At 36.7% G+C, this 20,067-nt stretch overlaps 1 protein-coding gene across 4 annotated transcripts in view; it reads left to right on the forward strand.

Annotated features, from left to right (window-relative positions):
- LOC123540821 (adhesion G protein-coupled receptor E3-like) overlaps nucleotides 1–20,067 on the forward strand; it is a 162,050-nt gene that overhangs the window by 30,189 nt on the left and 111,794 nt on the right. For all 4 annotated transcript variants that reach the window (XR_008367774.1, XM_053526341.1, XM_053526340.1 and 1 more), the window contains exon 6: nucleotides 6,886–7,050. Coding sequence is in view for 3 of the 4 variants with exons in the window: in XM_053526341.1 (XP_053382316.1) it covers nucleotides 6,886–7,050 (165 nt within the window). In the remaining variant the exon portion in view is untranslated. The remainder of the gene's footprint in view (nucleotides 1–6,885; nucleotides 7,051–20,067) is intronic.

Here is a 20,067-nt window from a genome sequence, read left to right on the forward strand (position 1 = left end):
CAGTACTGTTAATACACATAAACTTGTTAATTTTATGTTAATTTAACATGAAATTTGAACCTAATATACCTTATACTACTTCAATAACTTTATATACTATTTCCTACTATGCCATCAGATCTGGCTGTTTTTACTTTAGCCGATATAGCGACAAAATGTACCTCGCTCGCTGTCGGTACATGCAGCGATCAACTAGGTACATTTTGCGATCGGGGGCTCAGTGGTCGGGTGGTTAAAGTCGCTGACTTAAAATCACTTGCCCCTAACCGATATAGGTTCGGGACTCACTAGGAGCGTTGGAATTTTTCATTGTAAGGAAGCCGTCCAGCTGGCTTACGGAAGGTCTGTGGTATACTATCCAGGTGTCCTCCTCTACCATCAAAGCTGGAAAGTCGCCATATGACTTATGATTGTGTCGGTGCGGCGTTAAACCCAACAAAACAAACAAGCATTTTGTGATCACTATTATATTGCAAAATTTCTCTTACGTGTGCTATTCTTAAATGTAGTGTTCACCGGTATATATAGAGATATTTCACTAACTCCGTCACGTGTACTCTTGGTACATGTAACGGTTACCTCGGTATATATAGAGATATTTCACTAACTCCGTCACGTGTACTCTTGGTACATGTAACGGTTACCTCGGTATATATAATGATATTTCACTAACTCCGTCACGTGGACTCTTGGTACATGTAACGGTTACCTCGGTATATATAGAGATATTTCACTAACTCCGTCACGTGTACTCTTGGTACATGTAACGGTTACCTCGGTATATATAGAGATATTTCACTAACTCCGTCACGTGTACTCTTGGTACATGTAACGGTTACCTCGGTATATATAGTTATCACAATTATATTGTACAATATCTTTCGCGCGTACCACTGGTACACGAAGCAGTCACGTCAGTACAAATAGCTATCAAATTTATATTGCGATGTCCCTCACGGTATGGGACATGCAGCGATCTCATCGGTACATGTAGCGGTCACATTATGGCACTGCAAAATGTTCCTTAAGCGTGCTATCGGAGCATTATCTGATTACAGACGCCTGAGGTCAGGACCCGCGGCCTCCCCTTCCTCCTCCGCCATTGCCAGCCTTTAGCCAATATATTTTAACATTTTAATAGAGACGTGTTTTACTTTATTTTAGTGTGTTTTAGATATGCACCGTTTTATCCTCAATGCGATTGGTAATTGTGAATTTGATACTAGGTCAGAGACCATCAATTCAACTGGGAATGAGGTAAGAGTATACCTGAGAATAAGGTAACGTCTGTGCGTTCTGACTGGTCAGTCATGTAAACAAACCCAGGAAGTGATTAATTTTTCAAAATTGATATTTTTTCACTGCATTTACAGTATTTTATTATACATTTTGACAAAATTTGCTACACTTTATGTGTATTGAAAAAAAGTTTTATCATACGAATTTCTCCCGCCATGTCAATGATGTAAACAGGGGGTCATTTCATTCACACGAAAATTACTTAAATAAAGTATGACTATTCATATGTTTTTCGTCCGATATTTTGGTAGAACTAAGATAGTTTTTGAAAAACTTGTAATTAGATATACATGTTTCGATGTATGGAAGGCCGTACACGCCATAATGTTACAATGTAAGTCTATGGGAAAACAATTGGTGGTCTATAACCTATAATAGAGCTAAAACATGACTTTCGTCGGAAGCCATCACAGGTAATGCAAATGGCCACAAATCAGTTGTAAAATGATGTTGAAAGACGTTTCCATGCAAAATTAAGAGTGAAATTTAATTTTTTTTTAAATTTTGGCCTCTTTTTTAACAGGTGTGCCCATTTTTATTGTTGGGGTCAAAAAGGATCATTTTTATCTCTGTAATGTTAGAGAATGATCAAAATTATAAGACCTTATCTCTATTTTTGATGGAATGAATCGTATTTTAGCTTCCAAGTCAAATCAAATGCAGATAACTGAAATTTTCACGAAAAATTGCAATCTGATGACGACAGGGACTGTGTATTGGCATATAAAATGACAGGGGGTGACCTCAGTAAACTGTCCATATCTTTCTTAAAACTGAACATTTCTTGATGAAACTTTGTAAGACATTTGGTATTGGATCATGTTTCACAGTATCGCTGTAAAATTGGAAAATGTGATACGAAACATTTATCTATAGGTCAGAGACCACCAATTCAAAAATGTACAGGGAACTTACTGGGAATGAGGTAAGTGTATACCTGAGAATAAGGTAACGTCTGTGCGTTCTGACTGGTCAGTAGTACAAACCCAGGAAGTGATTAATTTTTCAAAATTGATATTTTCTTTCACTGCATTTACAGTATTTTATTATACATTTTGACAAAATTTGCTATATTTTATGTGTATTGAAAAAAAGTTTCATCATACGAATTTCTCCCGCCATGTCAATGGTGTAAACAGGGGGTCATCTCATTCACTCGAAAATTACTTAAATAAAGTATCTCTATTCATATGTTTTTCGTCCGATATTTTGGTAGAACTAAGATAGTTTTTGAAAAACTTGTAATTAGATATACATGTTTCGATGTATGGAAGGCCGCACACGCCAAAATGTTACAATGTAAGTCTATGGGAAAACAATTGGTGGTCTCTAACCACTAGCAGTCGATTAAACCTACCTTTGAATCCCTGACGTCGACTGACGGGTCTGTTACCATTCTATCAAATGACGCAAATCCTGACAGCTGACGTTCGGGTTCCGTATCATAAATCGGTCCTGCAAAACATTTTTATATCTATGGCACTACGTGGCTGCAAAATGTCAATGTCACTATGGTTCAGTCCTCCTACAAAACATTTTTATATCTATGGCACTACGTGGCTGCAAAACGTCAATGTCACTATGGTTCAGTCCTCCTACAAAACATTTTTATATCTATGGCACTACGTGGCTGCAAAATGTCAATGTCACTATGGTTCAGTCCTCCTGCAAAACATTTTTATATCTATGGCACTACGTGGCTGCAAAATGTCAATGTCACTATGGTTCAGTCCTCCTACAAAACATTTTTATATCTATGGCACTACGTGGCTGCAAAATGTCAATGTCACTATGGTTCAGTCCTCCTGCAAAACATTTGTATATCTATTGAAGAATTGACTGCAAAATGTTAATGTTACTGTGGTTCAATCCTCCTTAAAAACATCAGTATCACTATGGCACAATCCGCTGCAAAACATCAATGTCACTATGATTTAATCCTTCAACAAAACGTCAGTATAACTGTGGCACAGTGCGGCTTCAAAATGTCAATATCACTGTGGTTCAATTCTTCTACAAAACATCAGTATCACTATGGCGCAATGCGCTGCAAAATGCCAATGTCGTCATGGATCAACACTGCTGCAAAACGTCAATGTCATTACAGCTCAGTGCTGCCGATTTACATTTTTTTTTCAGTTTATTTCAATAAAAAAAAGTGTGTCACTTACAAGATATTTAGGTTCTTAAGGCGAAATGACTTCTGAATATGATGTAGGCATCTAGTACGTTGTAACGAAGATTTAAAGCTTTTTCAACCACTCTTGAGTCCGCGTCCTTGTAAAAACCTATTCAGAAATTAGAAAGTTATTAAATTTTTATTTAGAATTTACTTCTGTCGTCAGAAAAATCGTTATATACAAGAAAAGCTATTCCGAACGGCTCTTTTCATAAAACAAGAGGGTTATGATGAACCTATATCGCTCGCTTGTTAAACTCGGCCTTGTGACTTAAGCTGTGTGAAAGTGTGGTTAGAATCAAATGTAAAATACCGTGAGAACAGGGTGAAAAATAACAAATTTTGGTTCTTTCAGGGGTCAATCAGGGGCCGTAACTCGGGAACCTATGATTGGATTTGACGGATTTATCATGGAATCCAAGATCTATTGTTGTTAAAGATATTTTGCAAGCTTGTATCAAATCAAACCATAAATAAAGTCTGTATATGGCAGCAAAAGCCAAAATAGCAAATTTTGACCCTTTAAGGGGCCGTAACTCTAGAACCCATGATGGGATCTGGCCAGTGTTTTCGAGATATTATGCCAATACAAGTTGTGTGCAAATTTACTTTAACTCGATTGCTAAATGTGGTCTCTATCGTGTTCACAAGCCAAATTAGCAACCAAACTTAAAGGGCCGTGCCATAACTCTGGAAACTTTGATGGGATATGGCCAGTTTTAGAAAGGAACCGAGATATTATGCCAATACAATTTGTGTGCAATTGCAAAATGTGGTCTCTATCGTGTTCACAAGAAATTGTGGACGGACGGACGGACGACGGACAGTCGGACGGACGACGGACAGACGGACGTACGACGGACGAAAGACGAAGGGCGATAACAAAAGCCGGACTTTATACTTTCCAAGTTGAAAAAAGGACACAGTTTTGTTAAAATGTAAGCTATAGATATGAAATATGACACGTGAGGTCACCCATTGAGGAGGCTCTGAAAACATTTGATGAAGTAAATCTTGAGAAACGTGCTTACATCTAAAACTGTCACAGAATTTCCTTGATAAAACTAAGCATAATCAAGGCTAGAGTTTTATCACTTGCCCCTTATGGTAACAAAGACATGTGTGAAGTTTAAAAGCACTTTGAGAAACATGCTTACCTGTAAAACTTTAACATGTAATTTTAAGTTAAAAAGGGCATAAGTTTGAAAAAATAAAAAACAGAGTTATTTAACTTGTCTTCGGAGATCATCTCATGATGCCAAAGACGTGTGAAATTTGAAAGCTTATAGTTTCTGAGAAACCTGCTTACATGCAAATTTATTACCTTAAATTCTAAGACAAAAAGGGGGCATAATTTTCATAAAAAATAGAGTTATGTAACTAGTTTGAAAACATTTTACAATGTAGTTGTTGAGAAACCTGCTTACATGCAACACTTAAACTTGAAATTCTAAGCTAAAAAGGGTCTATTTAAAGCAAATTAAAAGCTAGAGTTATATAACTTGTCCTGGGAGGTCATTTTAGGATGCCAATGACATATTTGGAGTTTGAAAGCATCTGACTTAGTAGTTGCCGACGAAATGGTGATTACAAAAAATTTTTGAATAAAAATCTAGTAGTCGAGCTATAACATCTTAAATACACAAAGTCAAGGTCGATACACTCAGACTTCAAAAGTCGTCATCGTACCATTCCGTATGGAGGTATTCTATGATAGAGTGGAATAATTGTGGCTGTTCTCATAAAATGTTTGAGCGGTCGTCACTTCCTTCGAACACCCGACCCAGTTTACACTGCCTACTGTACAAATACTTGAAATGTTGTCCGCCATTTGTACTGTTCTTCTATACTGTATAAATGTTTAAACATCGGACAGATATCGACCTGATAAACGTATAATGGTAGAATAAATCCTAGATTTATGTGCTTATTTCAGCGTTGTCAGTCTAGGAACCGACAGCAGTGACATTCGAAGTACGGCGATAACTTTCTTATTTTAAACTAAAGATAAAAGGTAAGGGTAGATTTCCCTGAAGCACACATAATAGTGTGAGCACTGATTTTTTGATTATTTTCTTTCCGATGATGATAGTTTCGATTTAAAATTTGATAAAAAGTTCTTTTAGAAATTTTTGGCGCGGAAAACAAATCACTAAAAAAAATATCGACAGGGTTCACACATGCATAAACACCAAGAAAAATAATTTAACTCTACATATATATGTGCGCCTCGTCAAATTTGACTGTTGCGAAAGGATCATATCATTCAATTAGACATATGAAAAATAATATGTCACATGCGCAGAAACATTGAATAACAATTTTGCGCATGAGATATTTAATTACTCGGGAATATAATATATCATAGCAGTTAAACTTAACTGGGAATTTGCGGGGGTGGGGTATACGTAATTTATGTTAGGTATGATAAAAGCTGGTTTTTTTGTGTGGGGGTGGGGGGGCAGGTTAAAGTCGCACCGACACAGTTATAGGTCATATGGCGACTTTTCAGCTTTGATGGTAGAGGAAGACCCCAGGTGCCCCTCCTTGCATAATTTCATCACGGGCGGGCACCTTGGTAGATTCACGGATCTTCCGTAAGCCAGCTGGATGACTTGCTCACGTGAAGAATTCAACGCCCCGAGATAGGTTCGAACCCACATCGGTGAGGGGCAAGTGATTCAACGTCAGCGACCTTAACCACTCGGGTGACCCTAAAGGATGATAAAGCATGATATAGGGTTTAGATAATTGAGTCATTATTGTGCTTCTTACTGAATGTTTGGCTTATGCTGTGGCATAATATTCGTTTATGGTCACAAATATATAGACCGGTGTAATACAGCCCCAAATAAGATTTGGTTGACACTTCATTCGTTTTGTTAGCAAGAATCATGACTGACTTATTCTATCTAAACATCATTTATGACTTGCAAAAATGTGCTAGAGAAATGTGCTTCACAAAATCTTTTTGGTAAGCATAATCTGTAAACGTCTTATAAAGATTAGAAAAGAAAATAAGTCTTTTTAATCATATGTGCCATAACTCTAGATATAAATATTCAAGTTCGTATATAAGTATATAAGTCTCTGTATGTCATTATGGGTTTCAACATCAACATATATGTTTATATATCAACATATATGTGCATATGTATGTCGAAAGATGTGGTATCTCCGGCTGAGGTCAGTCCAAATTGCTTTACTCAGCGGTAACTGCAGCAAATTAATTAGTAGTACACCATACCTTGCAGGTATATCACACTGAGTAAATATTATAACAATTGAAAACGCAACTGCATAAAGATAATCCGTTTACAACAACATCGCAGACCTGAAAATCGAAATATATGTACTATATCTTTTCAACTTTTAGGTAAATTTATAGTAGATTTTTGCGTTTACAGATTGTGGAAAGACAGTTCCAGAGAATGGAAAGACGAGATTAATGGAGGGCTCAAAACTATTATATACATGTAACGCTGGTTTCAAACTTGTAGGGCACGAGACGCGCACTTGTAACCGTTTTACGGAATCTTGGGACTACCCAGCCCCTCTTTGTGTAAAGAAAGGTATTTGTTATAAAATTTTTATCACTTCAGCAAGTTAGATTTTATGGTTATGAGGACATATTTTGCCATTTGCAACATGGCGCGGTTCGGGCCCACGTACGTTCTTGGGTAAAAGGGCTCTTTACTACCTGGTTCCTTGCCGACGAAAATGCCGGGCGTTTTTCCCTACAGAGGAGTACCTGTGTACAGACGGATATAGTTATCCTAATTATTGTAACGATATAAGGTTTAAGCCTTAATCATTTTACAGTTGTCAACTCCATGCCCTTTATGTATATTTGTATAATTTAATTTATAAAGGAAATACCTTAACCGGTATTACTGTGGTCTGTTGATCAAGTCAAACATATATAAACTCACCATCTCGTGAAGTCTGTTGATCCGGTCAAGATAGTATGCTATTAAAGTTATATATAACACGTTTCCAGACTGTCGAGTAAAGGTAAAGCTAACAATATCGACGTCCTCATGTCTGGACCGTTTAAAGGTCACATACGTCCGTCTCATACCCGCCCCCCCCCCCCCCCACCCCCCTAATGTCGCGCATTGTTTGGTAAGACACTTGTAAGGTTAATGTTAATACGTTACTCCAAGCAGACACCAATTCGCGTCAGATAAGTGACTCGGACTTGTTTTACTACATCATATAATAAGGAACAGTTTAGTATTCAATTTGACTTACTTATGATGTTCAATCTCTTCATAAATCACCAATGTTCTTTTGTTACCACCAAGACATAGCTTAAAGAACTACATTGATCACATTAATTAATTAACGATAGGGTAACACGGTGTCCGTTTTGGTGCCGTGACCACAATAACGTATTCATAACAATAATTCTAAACTGACACAAGATTACTCAATAAAACAATAAAATTAGTGACATAGAGCTTCGACAGCTGTAAGGATTATCTACAGAGGATCATTCAAATAAGTCAGATTTTTATTTCCTGAATTTCCAGAATAGCACAAGGCAACCAAAAACGCTCAAGCAAAACAGGGCTTACATAGGCTAGAAAATGAGATGCAAACTCATTAAATGATGGGGAACGGGGTTGATAGTATCACATTTAGCCGTCTGAGGGTGACCATACTAAATTTAGACAATGGATGAAAGACCAGATTAGAAGAAATATTGTTGCGTACCAAAGCAACAAATGTGCTGTTTCGGATTTCATACACAGTTATCTTGTTACAAACTTAGACATAAGTGGGACCATTAATTAAGACTCGAACTTATAATTTGATTCAACGAAATCACTGACCCACAACATGCATTACGCCTTTTTCAGCGATGTCCAACAAGGAAAAATGAAAATGTCACTGTCTATGCCGATCCCTATTGGCCCTGGCAATGGAGGAATTTACATGTCGAAGAAACGAAGCTTATAGGTTTTTCACTGATGGTCTTGCACTTGACTATCTAACATTTAAGGTATTGCGCGATAACCCTTAAACATTACAGGCAGCCGTTCAGGAGGCAGATCAAGGACAAAATTTAAGGAGGAGCTTCTCGCTCCGACCTGATAAAGACTATAGGCAAATTGATACGCGACCTTGACAAGTGCCCCCAAAAGCATGAAGAAGCAATGGAGACCACGTACTTTCCACCCGTAAATATCAGCTATGCAATAAAAAAGGTCACACGGCAAAATACTGCCGCGTATATAAGTTTCCTAAAACAGCGCAAATACAGTATAGACACAGATCAAACAGAAGTGCATACACTGTGGGCAGAGGGGATATATTCGCATAAGATGCCCTCAAATACAAAACACAAGCAGACGTCAAAGACAAAACACAAAAAGCAGCAATACTCACAAAACACACAACAAGCCACATCACATTTAAACTAAAAAGCTCCTCACGATATGAAACCTGTTTTGGCGCTCTGAACAACGTAAGTCAAATATCACATATCAAGTTAATATAGTAGGAGATTCTATTTCATATTTGCTTAAAATAAAAGTAAGTAAGTAAGTAAGTAAGTAAATTTTATTATAGTGACATTGTGTATATACATGACAAACATTTGACTAATAACAATAACAACACCCGGCCACGTTGGGCCTATAAGTCACTTCAATAAATAGATTTTATGATACAATATGAGAATATTTATGTACAATCAAGTCCTATTTACAATGTGCAGGCTATAGCTAGTTATTCAAACACTATGATATGAAATTTATCAATTATACAAAAGAGATTTTCGTCTAAACATGCCAAGTACAATACATTTTGCAACTTGAATAAAATTATTATTAACTAGGTATTTTAGTCTTTCTGTACAAGATAATGAAAGAAAATGTGAATTACATTCTATTGCTTTAGCAACAAGATTTACCCTTATGTCTGCATATGTTGGACAAGTTAATAAAAAGTGTGTTTCATCTTCGATCGAGCCGTTGTTACAGAAATGACAGATTCTTTCATTTGGGTTAAGACCTATCTGCCAGTTTCAACTTTAAGAGGCAAAATTCCACAGCGAAACTGAGCTAAATGAGATCTTTCTACCTTAGAAAGGTTACTGAGAAGATATTTTTCTGTGGTAAACTCGTTTTTGAATTGTACGTAACTTCTCAGTTTCGATACTGTTTGTATTTTTTCAGACCAGTCAAGCTTATACTTTTCTAACAAACAATCTTCCAATTCTTTGAGATCAACACATGTCTTGTTCAAAAAATGTTCTAACAGATGTGCTTCTTGTAATATATGCTTGATCTCTGAACACCATGTTTTACCTACAAACTGATAATCATGTTCAAAAATTTGTTTTGTTATCCTAGTATTCTCTATTTTTATCAATCTGTTCCAAAACCTAACCATATTAACCCAACGTCTGCGTCTTGTGATAATCCAACCCATATCACCCGTCATAGCTAGAATCGGAGTAAGTTTGTGAACACCCAAGAAATATCTAACCGCTCTATTTTGGATCATGTCAATTTGATTGAAATTGTTAAAACCCCAAACAGAGGAACAATAGTCCAATACAGGTACCACACAAGAATAATATAGTTTACTGTATGTTTTGTAACCAACATCTTTATGATTCTGTATATTCGAGATAACACCACCCAAGGCTCTGCTCCCGACTTTTGCTAGAGTATCAGCTGCACATGAAAAGTCCATATGTTCGTGCAAATGTGCCCCAAGATATCTGTATACATCTGTATAGGTTAAACTTTGATTACCGATCTTAAAACTGTAATTACTTCGGTCTTTGCCCTTGTTTCTAAAATGCATCACATTCGACTTTGCATAATTAACTTTAAGTCGCCATTTACGACACCAGTCATATATAAAGTCTAACATACATTGCAAATTTTTTTCATTGGTTGACAACAATAAAATATCATCGGCATACAACAGACAACAAACGTGAGTGTCATTTATGAATATACCCTTATTAAGAGACTTAAGACCTTCGATAAGATCATTCAAAAAGAAAGAAAATATTGTCGGTGAACTGCTATCACCTTGACGTACACCAGACATTGTAGGGAACCAGTCAGACAACATCCGGTTTAATTTAACAGCTGCTGATGTATCAGTTAATATAGACTTAACTGAATTATAAAATTTTCCATTTACATTATTATGTAACATTTTATACAATAAACATCCCTATTAATAAAATCAAAGGCCTTTTGCAGATCAATGAATGTCCCGAAGGTATCTTGCTTTTGTAAAAGTCTATTCCGTATGATTGAGCAAGCAGTGAACACGTGATCCTCGAATGACCGTTTTTGCCTAAAACCATTTTGTTCTTCAGCTTACTTTTTGTTATGTTCTAAAAATGTTAAAAATCGTTTATTCAAAATGGCTGAGTACATTTTACTTGCAACAGACAGAAGACTTATACCTCGGTAATTTAATGGCACTCGTTTATCTTTTGAACTGTCCTTAGGCAAGGGGTAAATCAAAGCGTTTCTCCATATACTAGGAGTCAGTCCACTATCGAAACATAAATTGAACAGCGAGTGCAAAACATCAATAATTATAGGAAATTTTAGAACTTCACTCGGTATTTTATCAAAACCAAAACTTTTCCCATTTTTGGCCTTGTCAACAACGTTTTTAACTTCCGCTCTCGATATGGATGTGTTAAGAAATGTATTTTCCTCAAAAAGTGGATCCAACATATTGTCCTCTAAAAATGCCTTTTCTTGCAAAATATGTTCATAAAATCCTTCATCAAAATCTCCATAATTTTCGGCAGCATTATACAAAGTTTCAAAATCATCTGCCCATTTTGTAAATACAAACTGTTCATCACAATTTATGTTACCGTTTTCATCGTACACTTCCATAGGGACAGAATTTTTACGTTTAGGACCTAATTGTTTTACATGTTCCCAGAATTTCTTTGGATTTTCAGTACAAGAAGTATCAAAGTCTACTGCCAATGACTTTTTATATTGCCTTTCTGCTGATCTTAACTGTCTATCGAATTTATTTTGACCTTCTTTATATTCAAAGTGAAGGCGATTTTTCAAACGTCTTTCACCATGAAACTTCAAATACCGCCTTTCTTTAACTCTAGCGTCGTTCCATAGACTTTCATTGTATTCGTCCCAGTACGGTTTAAAGGCCTTGTACCTTTTACGAGTTCTCTTTGTACAGTCAAAGAAAGGAATGTTTTTATTCATTTCCTGCGTAAGTTTTCTAAGAAAATCTTCATATAACTGATCAATATTTTCTTGATTTTCTCTGCATAGTTCTATATTTCTTATAAGTAACAAAAACGCAGATTTTGACAGATCCGAGCTCAGAAAGTTGGACGGAATTCGCTTCACTTTATAAGCCTTATCATTAAAAATCGGTCTTGACGATACACTTTCTTCACATCGTTCAGTGTCTGATATGTGAGTTCTATAAATAAATTCGAAACGCAGAAAATAATGATCGGGCAATTTACTTCTCTGACCTATTAAGGCGTGCAACTTAAACTTATCAACAATCGATGTAGGGGAGATAACTTCAAAATTGTGACATGAATCAAAGCAATCATGTGGCGTGCAAATATAGTCAACTACAGACCTCCCTTTTGTAGACACAGAGGTAAAATTATCAGAACTTTGTACAAATCTGTTATTTAAAACACACATTTTGGACTCTGTCAAAAATTCAATAAATGTATGTCCATGTTGGTTTACTGTTTCGTCCAGCACCGTCCTCGATGGTATGTTGTCTATATCAGAGATGACATCACTAAGGTTTCCTATTCTTGAGTTCATATCTCCGCACAAAAATATAGCATCATACTCAGATAGTAAATACATTTGGCCAAGCAAATGGGCATAAAAGTTATTTGCATTTCTACCCCATACGGAATTTTCCGGTGGTAAATACAACGAGTAAACTACAAATTTATAATCTGTTTCTTTCCACTGAAATGATAGGCCTAATATTCCGTCGAAACTCTTATCCAATGTGGTTACTGAAAATTTTTCAAACATACGGTTTTTTACAAAAATCCCCACTCCTCCAGAACCTTTTGGGGCGTTTATATGTGTTAACTTTCGATTAAATCCATAAAAGTGGTAATTTTCAATAGAAAGAGTCTGATCACAAGTTAAATGGGTTTCATTCACACAGACAATATCTGCATCAATATGTTCTATCAGTTTAGATCTCAAGTTATTGTTGGATTTGGTCCATCCACCGACATTTATGTGTGAGATGGACAAAGATTTATTTGATAACCGGGAGTCGGCCTAGCGTCGACCGGGAGCAGACGATGTTCCGGTAGCACCATCCGTTGGGTTGTTTTTCTTTACGATGCACCCATTGCCTGTTACTCTAAACTGATTACCATTCGGAAGCTCAGAAAGTAACGTTTTGGCATTCAGCTCCAGGATACGCTCCGTGTGCGTTTTGCTGCCGTGAAGAAATACGTTCTTATATATGCCGTGATTACTTAACGACTTTTTTGCTCGCAGAACATTAACCTTTTCTTCAATGGTTGAAAACGCTATCTTCAGCAGCGGCGGTTTTCCTGTATTTCTGTCGACACACCTCTTGACATCTGTAATTGTCACCTGATTGGAGATTACTGTGCCAAGGGCATTGATCAAATCCTGAGCTATATGTAACGGATCTTTACCTCTCTGCTCTTGTACGTTTGACGCAATCACCGTTATATCACAGTTATTTACCGTTAAATCTGGTTGTAATGCATTGTTGGATTTTAGTGAACTGAACTCAGCCTCAAGGTCCATTATTCGTTTGTCTAATGCGGCGAATTGTAGATCAATATCAACTTTCACGGCCTTGATTTTATCATCGATTGTAGGCAAAACGTCATTTCTGAGTCTTTCCATTTAACTGTCAAAAACTTTTTGTAAACTTTCCTGACCTTTTTTCAGCGACAATAATAACTCCATCATTTTCTCCATTCTTTCTGATAAAATATGCAAAAACAAATATGATCGAGTTCTAGTTGATAGTGAAAGTTCAGTTACACTTATTCTTAAGCGAGTTTATAATGCGCTTCATTTTAAAAGAAAGTTGTCAAAAGAGATTAGTATAAATTGGCAGTTGATTAATTGAGGTTAATTCTAATATGGCTAACAATGCTTTAATCATCACAACGATGTTATGTTGACGTCACGTCAACGTGATTTTTAGCGCCATGTACGCATCAAGAAATAGCCCTTTTTTATTTCATGAAATATTTTACTTAATAACATGTTTTAAACGAAATGCGCCCTCTGGAAATTATTACGCCCGACGTATAACCGCCCATCGTGTATAAATAGTGTTAAAGCACTGTTTTGCTATAAATTATTTCTTAATTAGAAGTTTATGGACATGTAAATTGACCGTTTTACATTGGCGGGACAAAGATGAATCACAATTTCAATGTAGTATTCGACATGATCAAAATTTTATTTTAGGAAAAGACTGGATGTTTTAATTTGGCGGTCGTATTAACTGTGACTTATACCGTCTCCAAAAAGGCAAAACCTACGTGTCTCTAGAATTCGACATACATATTTATTCAATTGCTAGCTTAAACATAGAACCACAACGAATTGGCACTTGGATAGAACTAACGCATTGTTTTTTGAAACCACCTAATACAAAACTTCATTCCATCCATTTAAACGTGGAACGATGCATTTAAAAATTTGTTGCGATGCACCGTAATATGAAGTTATCCAACAAAATAAGATACCATGCAGCTCGATGTGTCAAAAACAATGCGTTGAATGTAAATATATTGGACGAGATGAAGTTTTAGACTAGACGGCATTGAAATGCACTGCACTGACTGACTTGTTTATGAATGGATTGTATATTTATTAATTCAGGCGGAAACCGCCGTCCATACTTTACCTAGGATAGGAGCCGCACACGGGCATTAAATTCATCCAGCTGTGTTACGGAAGGACGTTAGTTTTATGCAAGTGCCAATTCGTGATGAAAAAAATGCACAGTAGCTCTTCCTCCAACATCAAAGCTCGAAAGTCGCAATAAGACCTAAAATGTGTCGGTGCGATGTTAAACTTGAAAAAAAAAATATAAAAAAATTAAAAATTACCCGGAAAAAATAAAATATTAGCACGGTTAGGAAATGGTAATTCTTCACGACACTTGAATAAATATCAAATACTGGCAAGTTATGATGGGTCATAATGACAAAAACACACGGCATTACAAACACATTTGGGCCTATTCGCCTTTACAAAGATGCCCTTCGGACTTTCTTACGCCCCCGGTGTGTTTCAATAGCTCATGTTGATTGTCTTGCAGATCTGCATATCTTTTGCAATGGTCATGTTGGATAACATACAAATAGTATCTCCTCAACTTCTCCGCTTGGATAATCTAAGCATTATCTTTGATCAGTTGCGGCAGCATAGTCTTAAACTTAAGTTAAACAAGTGCAGCTTTATGCAACCAAAAACAATCTATTTAAGTCTCTTTGTAAGTGAGAAAGTTATAAAAGCTGACCCGTAAAAAGTAAACACAATACGTGCCATCTTTTAAGGGAATGTGTGGCTATTTTAGGTTCTCAAGCATGGCTGAACCCCTAATTGCACTCACAAGATGATACGTCAATTCTAATTGAACTGAGAAATATCAACAAAATCTCCAGGCCTAGAAAGATGGCCTTACCACTTTTTCGTACCTTACATACCCTGATGTTACGAAATGATATGTAATATACACCCTCAGTAGCGATACAACTGTAGGCGCTGTCCTTACAAATGGATCCGCTCCCAGCAGCGATAGCCGATTAAAGAAAATGAAACATTTTCACTTAAATATGCATTCGATCACTTTGATGAACATAAAAGTGATTTGCTGGACTGACCACAAACCGCCCGTGCTTCCTCTAAGCTCGCCGATGCTTTTTTTAGGGTTAAACATCGCACTAACACAATTATAAGTCATATGGCGACTTTTCAGCTTTGATTGTTTGAGGAAGACCCAAGATGCCTCTCCGTGCATTATTTAACAGGGGCGGGCACCTGGATAGAACCACCGACCTTCCGCAAGCAAAATGGATGGCTTCTCTGAATGAAGAATTAAACGCCCAGAGTGAGGCTCGAACCAACATCGAGGAGGGCAAGTGGTTCTAATTCAGCGAGCTTAACAACACAACCACGGAATCCCCAAGCTTGCCGATGGCCAATAATGGCCAATTAGAATGTCCAAATGTGGACGTTGGCTATTTCTGGTTATGACGCGAAAATTTGAATACGTCAGTGGACGTGTAAACAGTTGTGCTGACATGTTGTCTCGCATGACCTACCCTTCTCTTAGCCACGGGAAAGAGGCGGTAGTTGACTGATTCCAGGTCAATGATATAAAGATGAACTTAATCAGCCTCAAATAATTGTTGTTCCTAATGTTACAAAACCAGTTTTTGACGAGACAGATAGACATGTCCAGACAAATTGTTCGACAAGATTAAGAAACAGCTTCAAGTGTATGACCCGGCCAAAGCTATGAACAAATATGTTCTGTGTCAAACATGTATACACTCACCGTCTCATTATGTCTGTTGACAAGGTCAAGATGTTATGCTATTGAACTTATATATAATGGGCAGCCAGGCGGTCAGGTAAAGGTGAGGCTGATAATATCTATTTCCTCGACAGACTCGCGCTTGTTTTACTATATCATTTTAATAAAAAAAACCTATCTATACTGATGAGATAAAGGAACGCGTTTTCGAAAGATGGCGTTATTTTTGTAACATATTTTACTTTTGTTTGGCAATGTCAGAAATGTACATATACTCTGACCGACAAACACAACCATCCGAAACTCATACAATTTAATTCAACCCATTGTTAAATTCATGTACCTGTACATGATTTCCTCGTGCTGCCCATATGTGTCAACCAAGCGGTTTTGTTGAGTGAATTGTACGCAGGTACATGTGAAACTCAACACACGAGATTTTCTGACAATTAATCAGTTTTTGATAATGTCGAGGCTACACTTCCAAGTGAGTTTCGGACATGCTCGAATGTAGGCGAACGCAACAACAAGTCCTTAGTCGTTTTGACGTCTCTCGTTTGACAATACTGCGTCTCGTTCGACGTGTCAGAGAACGCTTGCCGATAAGCCTCGTTAGGGCAGACCACGTGTAACATTAATACGGCAGGACAATTACAATGCCATTGGCGTGATAGATTTGTGAAGACTGAATCCACATCACTCTTAGTTGTAGGTAACCGTTGGTGTCATATAAGTCGACATACAGTGAGAAATCAATTTAGAGAACGGGAAATTATCTGCCGCAGGTCTTACCGCGGTCTAGTTCTTACGCTATGTCACTGTCATCAGCGTCTAATTTGGGTCCGCAATAATCGCGGTCAGCGTTGGCAGAATGTAGTGTTTAGTGATTTAGTCACGTTTCAACTTGTGGAACGACGACGGACGTATCCGTGTCTACAGACGACGTCATGAACACTAAGCTAACAATTGCGTTCTGCAGCACAATCCTTGTGATGGGGCGCAGTTATGATCTGGGCAGCTGACGTTTTGCTTTGGCCGACGTGCTCACGTGACTGCAATCCGAATGAATACGCCTGGGATTCCCACAAGCGGCCGTTACGTCAACGTCAACCGCAGTCTGTCAACGTCAAATAACTGATAGCAGCATTCCACCAGGAACGGGTCAGAATCACACGGTATCTGCTACGTAATTGTTGAGGCGATATCTTCCTGCTGTGGTTGCCAGTAGAGGTGGCCACACGCGCCACTGATTGTGTCAGTGAAGTTCCTCTGACCAGTCTATTGAAATTCAAGATTTGAATCATAATGCGACCATGAAATACTGTCTAATTAACAACTAATTGTTTTATATCATCAAATTTGCGAATCGAATTGTTCTTTTCTAATTTTCAATTACGGTTAACAAAATAGTGTACAATAAGTTTGAATGAAGAATTTCTTTTTCCCGTGTAATATTATATCTGACTTAAATGATAGTTTTAATCTCTTTTTGAATCACCAATGGGCTTTGGTTACCAGCAATACACAACGCGAAGAACTATATTGATCGTACTAATTAATTACCGATAGGGTAACTCATTAACTCAAAATCCGTTTTCATATTTTTTTTCACTATTATGATGTTGTAGGCAGAGTGACTTATACTATTAATACCCGAACAATGCCTGATAAATACTTTCATGAGGCATGAGTTGCCATTCCTTGCGAGCATAGGTATGACAATTACCTCAAAACATTGTAATATAAATGTTGGTCGTTTGATCAATTTCTGGGCTTTATCTTATGCTTTTCTAAGATACTTTCTATACACCTGCCATTTATGTGTACTTGCCATTGCTATGATGATATGGGAATTTTCCTATGAATTTACATGTGTTTGTAGGATAAATAGTGAAATGATGATTGTTACAGAAAAAAAGAGAAACTGTAAATTGTCTAGAATGGACTGCACGAAGAGGCTTTTTATTTTACTTTATTTCACCAGAAAATCTCTTGTTAGCAAGAGTAGAGATTTTATATTTGTACGTTTTGGCAGAATTCTATTTTCAGTTAAGTGTGTTTCTTGCTATTGTATATTGATTTATTCAATAGAAAGTGTAACTATGCAAAATATTATCTATCAAAACTATTCTACACTTCATTTTCAAAATAGAACTATAAATTTAAATATATAAATTTGGTTATTCAAGTTCTGAAAAAGACTGCTCTGCTGGAGGTAAAAGTTGAAGTTACCTTTCTTGGAATTGGAAGTATTTAGATAGCAGGGTACACTTAGATGCGAAAATTTTGGGCACGGACGGAGTTACATGTAACGAGTCGCAATATTGCACTTCCCTTATTAGCAGAATCAGGGTGGCCATTTTATAAATTGCGTGCATGTTTTGTGCTTTTAATTAATGGCAAGATCAGGATTATCATACAAGAATAAAGAAAGTTATCAAAACGAAAGGTTTACACCACCCATGGAAAATAGCATGCCAAAATCATCAATTTTGCACTTTTTGAACAGCCTGCAATGATCCCGCTGCAAGAACAATGCCCAATTTTATTGCATTTCTCAATTTAATAGTCCTTACTGAACGTCAGGATATAAACGGAATGGATCTCATCCAGCTCGTTTTTTTTTCACAAAATAGCGAAACTGTTCCTGAGTATCAATCAACAAGCACAAAACCCTTCCGTGATTTGAATTTTTCCGAGAAAAAGTGTCTCATTGGTCATACAAAGCTAACAGCAGTTAGCTTTCCAACTGACATCAGAATTTTACATGTATCGGCTGTATAAATTTTCTAAAGAATTAATAGTCATCATCTCTCACCTTAATTTACAGACATCCAAAATCACGAAGTTCTGTTTAAAACAAATATTGACGGGGGCCAAAATTCGAAGTGTACCCTGCTACCTTATATCTTTTACTTACGATTTCAGACTGTGCACGTAGCAGTTATTGTATCTAAATAGCATTTTGTTACTTTGTAATTGCCGATTTTTCATAGAATACCGAAATCCTTTTTTCAGAACGAAAAACTGAAAAACTCATAGTATTTTCGTCGGTTTTCCCATACGTCAAAACTTTCCCGGATGTAAACAATCAACAAAGGCGACCACAAGCTTCCAGTAAAATAATTTGACTGTAACTTAGGTGTTTTGGATTACAAAGTGTTTATTAATCTTTCAAATAATCATTAATTGTTTCTTTCTCGCTTTCTCACGACGTTTACCCCCGGGAATAGATGTCTGCACGTTCGCCGAGGTTAACTGTGCTACTTTATGATTGCTTAAGCGTAGTAGTTTCGTGGTATTTCCTACTGAAATCTTTGAAAGTATGTCAATTTTAACAATTTTCGCGGCTGCAATATTGAAAACAAATTATTTAACTACGTACAAGTAAAACTTTTTTTCTGTAACGAATTCAATTGTTTTGTTGAAAGTAGCTTTAAAATATCATTTGCTGAAAAAAAAGGAAAAAAATATTCTGAATAAAGTATTTGGGGAAAAGACAACTCCGCTAAAACTTTATCGCATGCTTAGGTAACTAGGTACATATTATCGCCTGCAATGCACTTTTTCAGTAATCTTAGAAATGAAAAAATAAACATAAATGGCCAGTAAGGCAAAAAATATGTGTGTGTCCAGTCTCTTAGAAAGAAATGAGACAGGTAGGTAACTAATGCAATATGATGTAGACACTAAGGGAGACTTCCTTAAAGAAAAAATAAACATGCTGTCTGTTTCTGCTTGCATAATCCTATAGAACTGTCTTGGAGTAAATTCAGACAATTTGAAACTTGGAACATGTTGTTAAATATTTTCGTATCCTCTGGGACCTTTGCTGAATTCCTTTACAGATGCAATAATCTGATATCAAGAGGTGTTTTATAGAGGAAACGGCCTCTTCTTGTTGCTGTGGCTCTATTTAAACTGAACTTGACTCTTGACAGCCAGAAAATATTGATCATTAGGTGGCGTTTGACATGTGTCAGATGAACAGACTGAATAAAATCTGGTCCACAATATTTAAATGTTACTAC

This window comes from Mercenaria mercenaria, chromosome 16 (assembly GCF_021730395.1).
Source record: "Mercenaria mercenaria strain notata chromosome 16, MADL_Memer_1, whole genome shotgun sequence".
Taxonomy (NCBI): domain Eukaryota; kingdom Metazoa; phylum Mollusca; class Bivalvia; order Venerida; family Veneridae; genus Mercenaria; species Mercenaria mercenaria.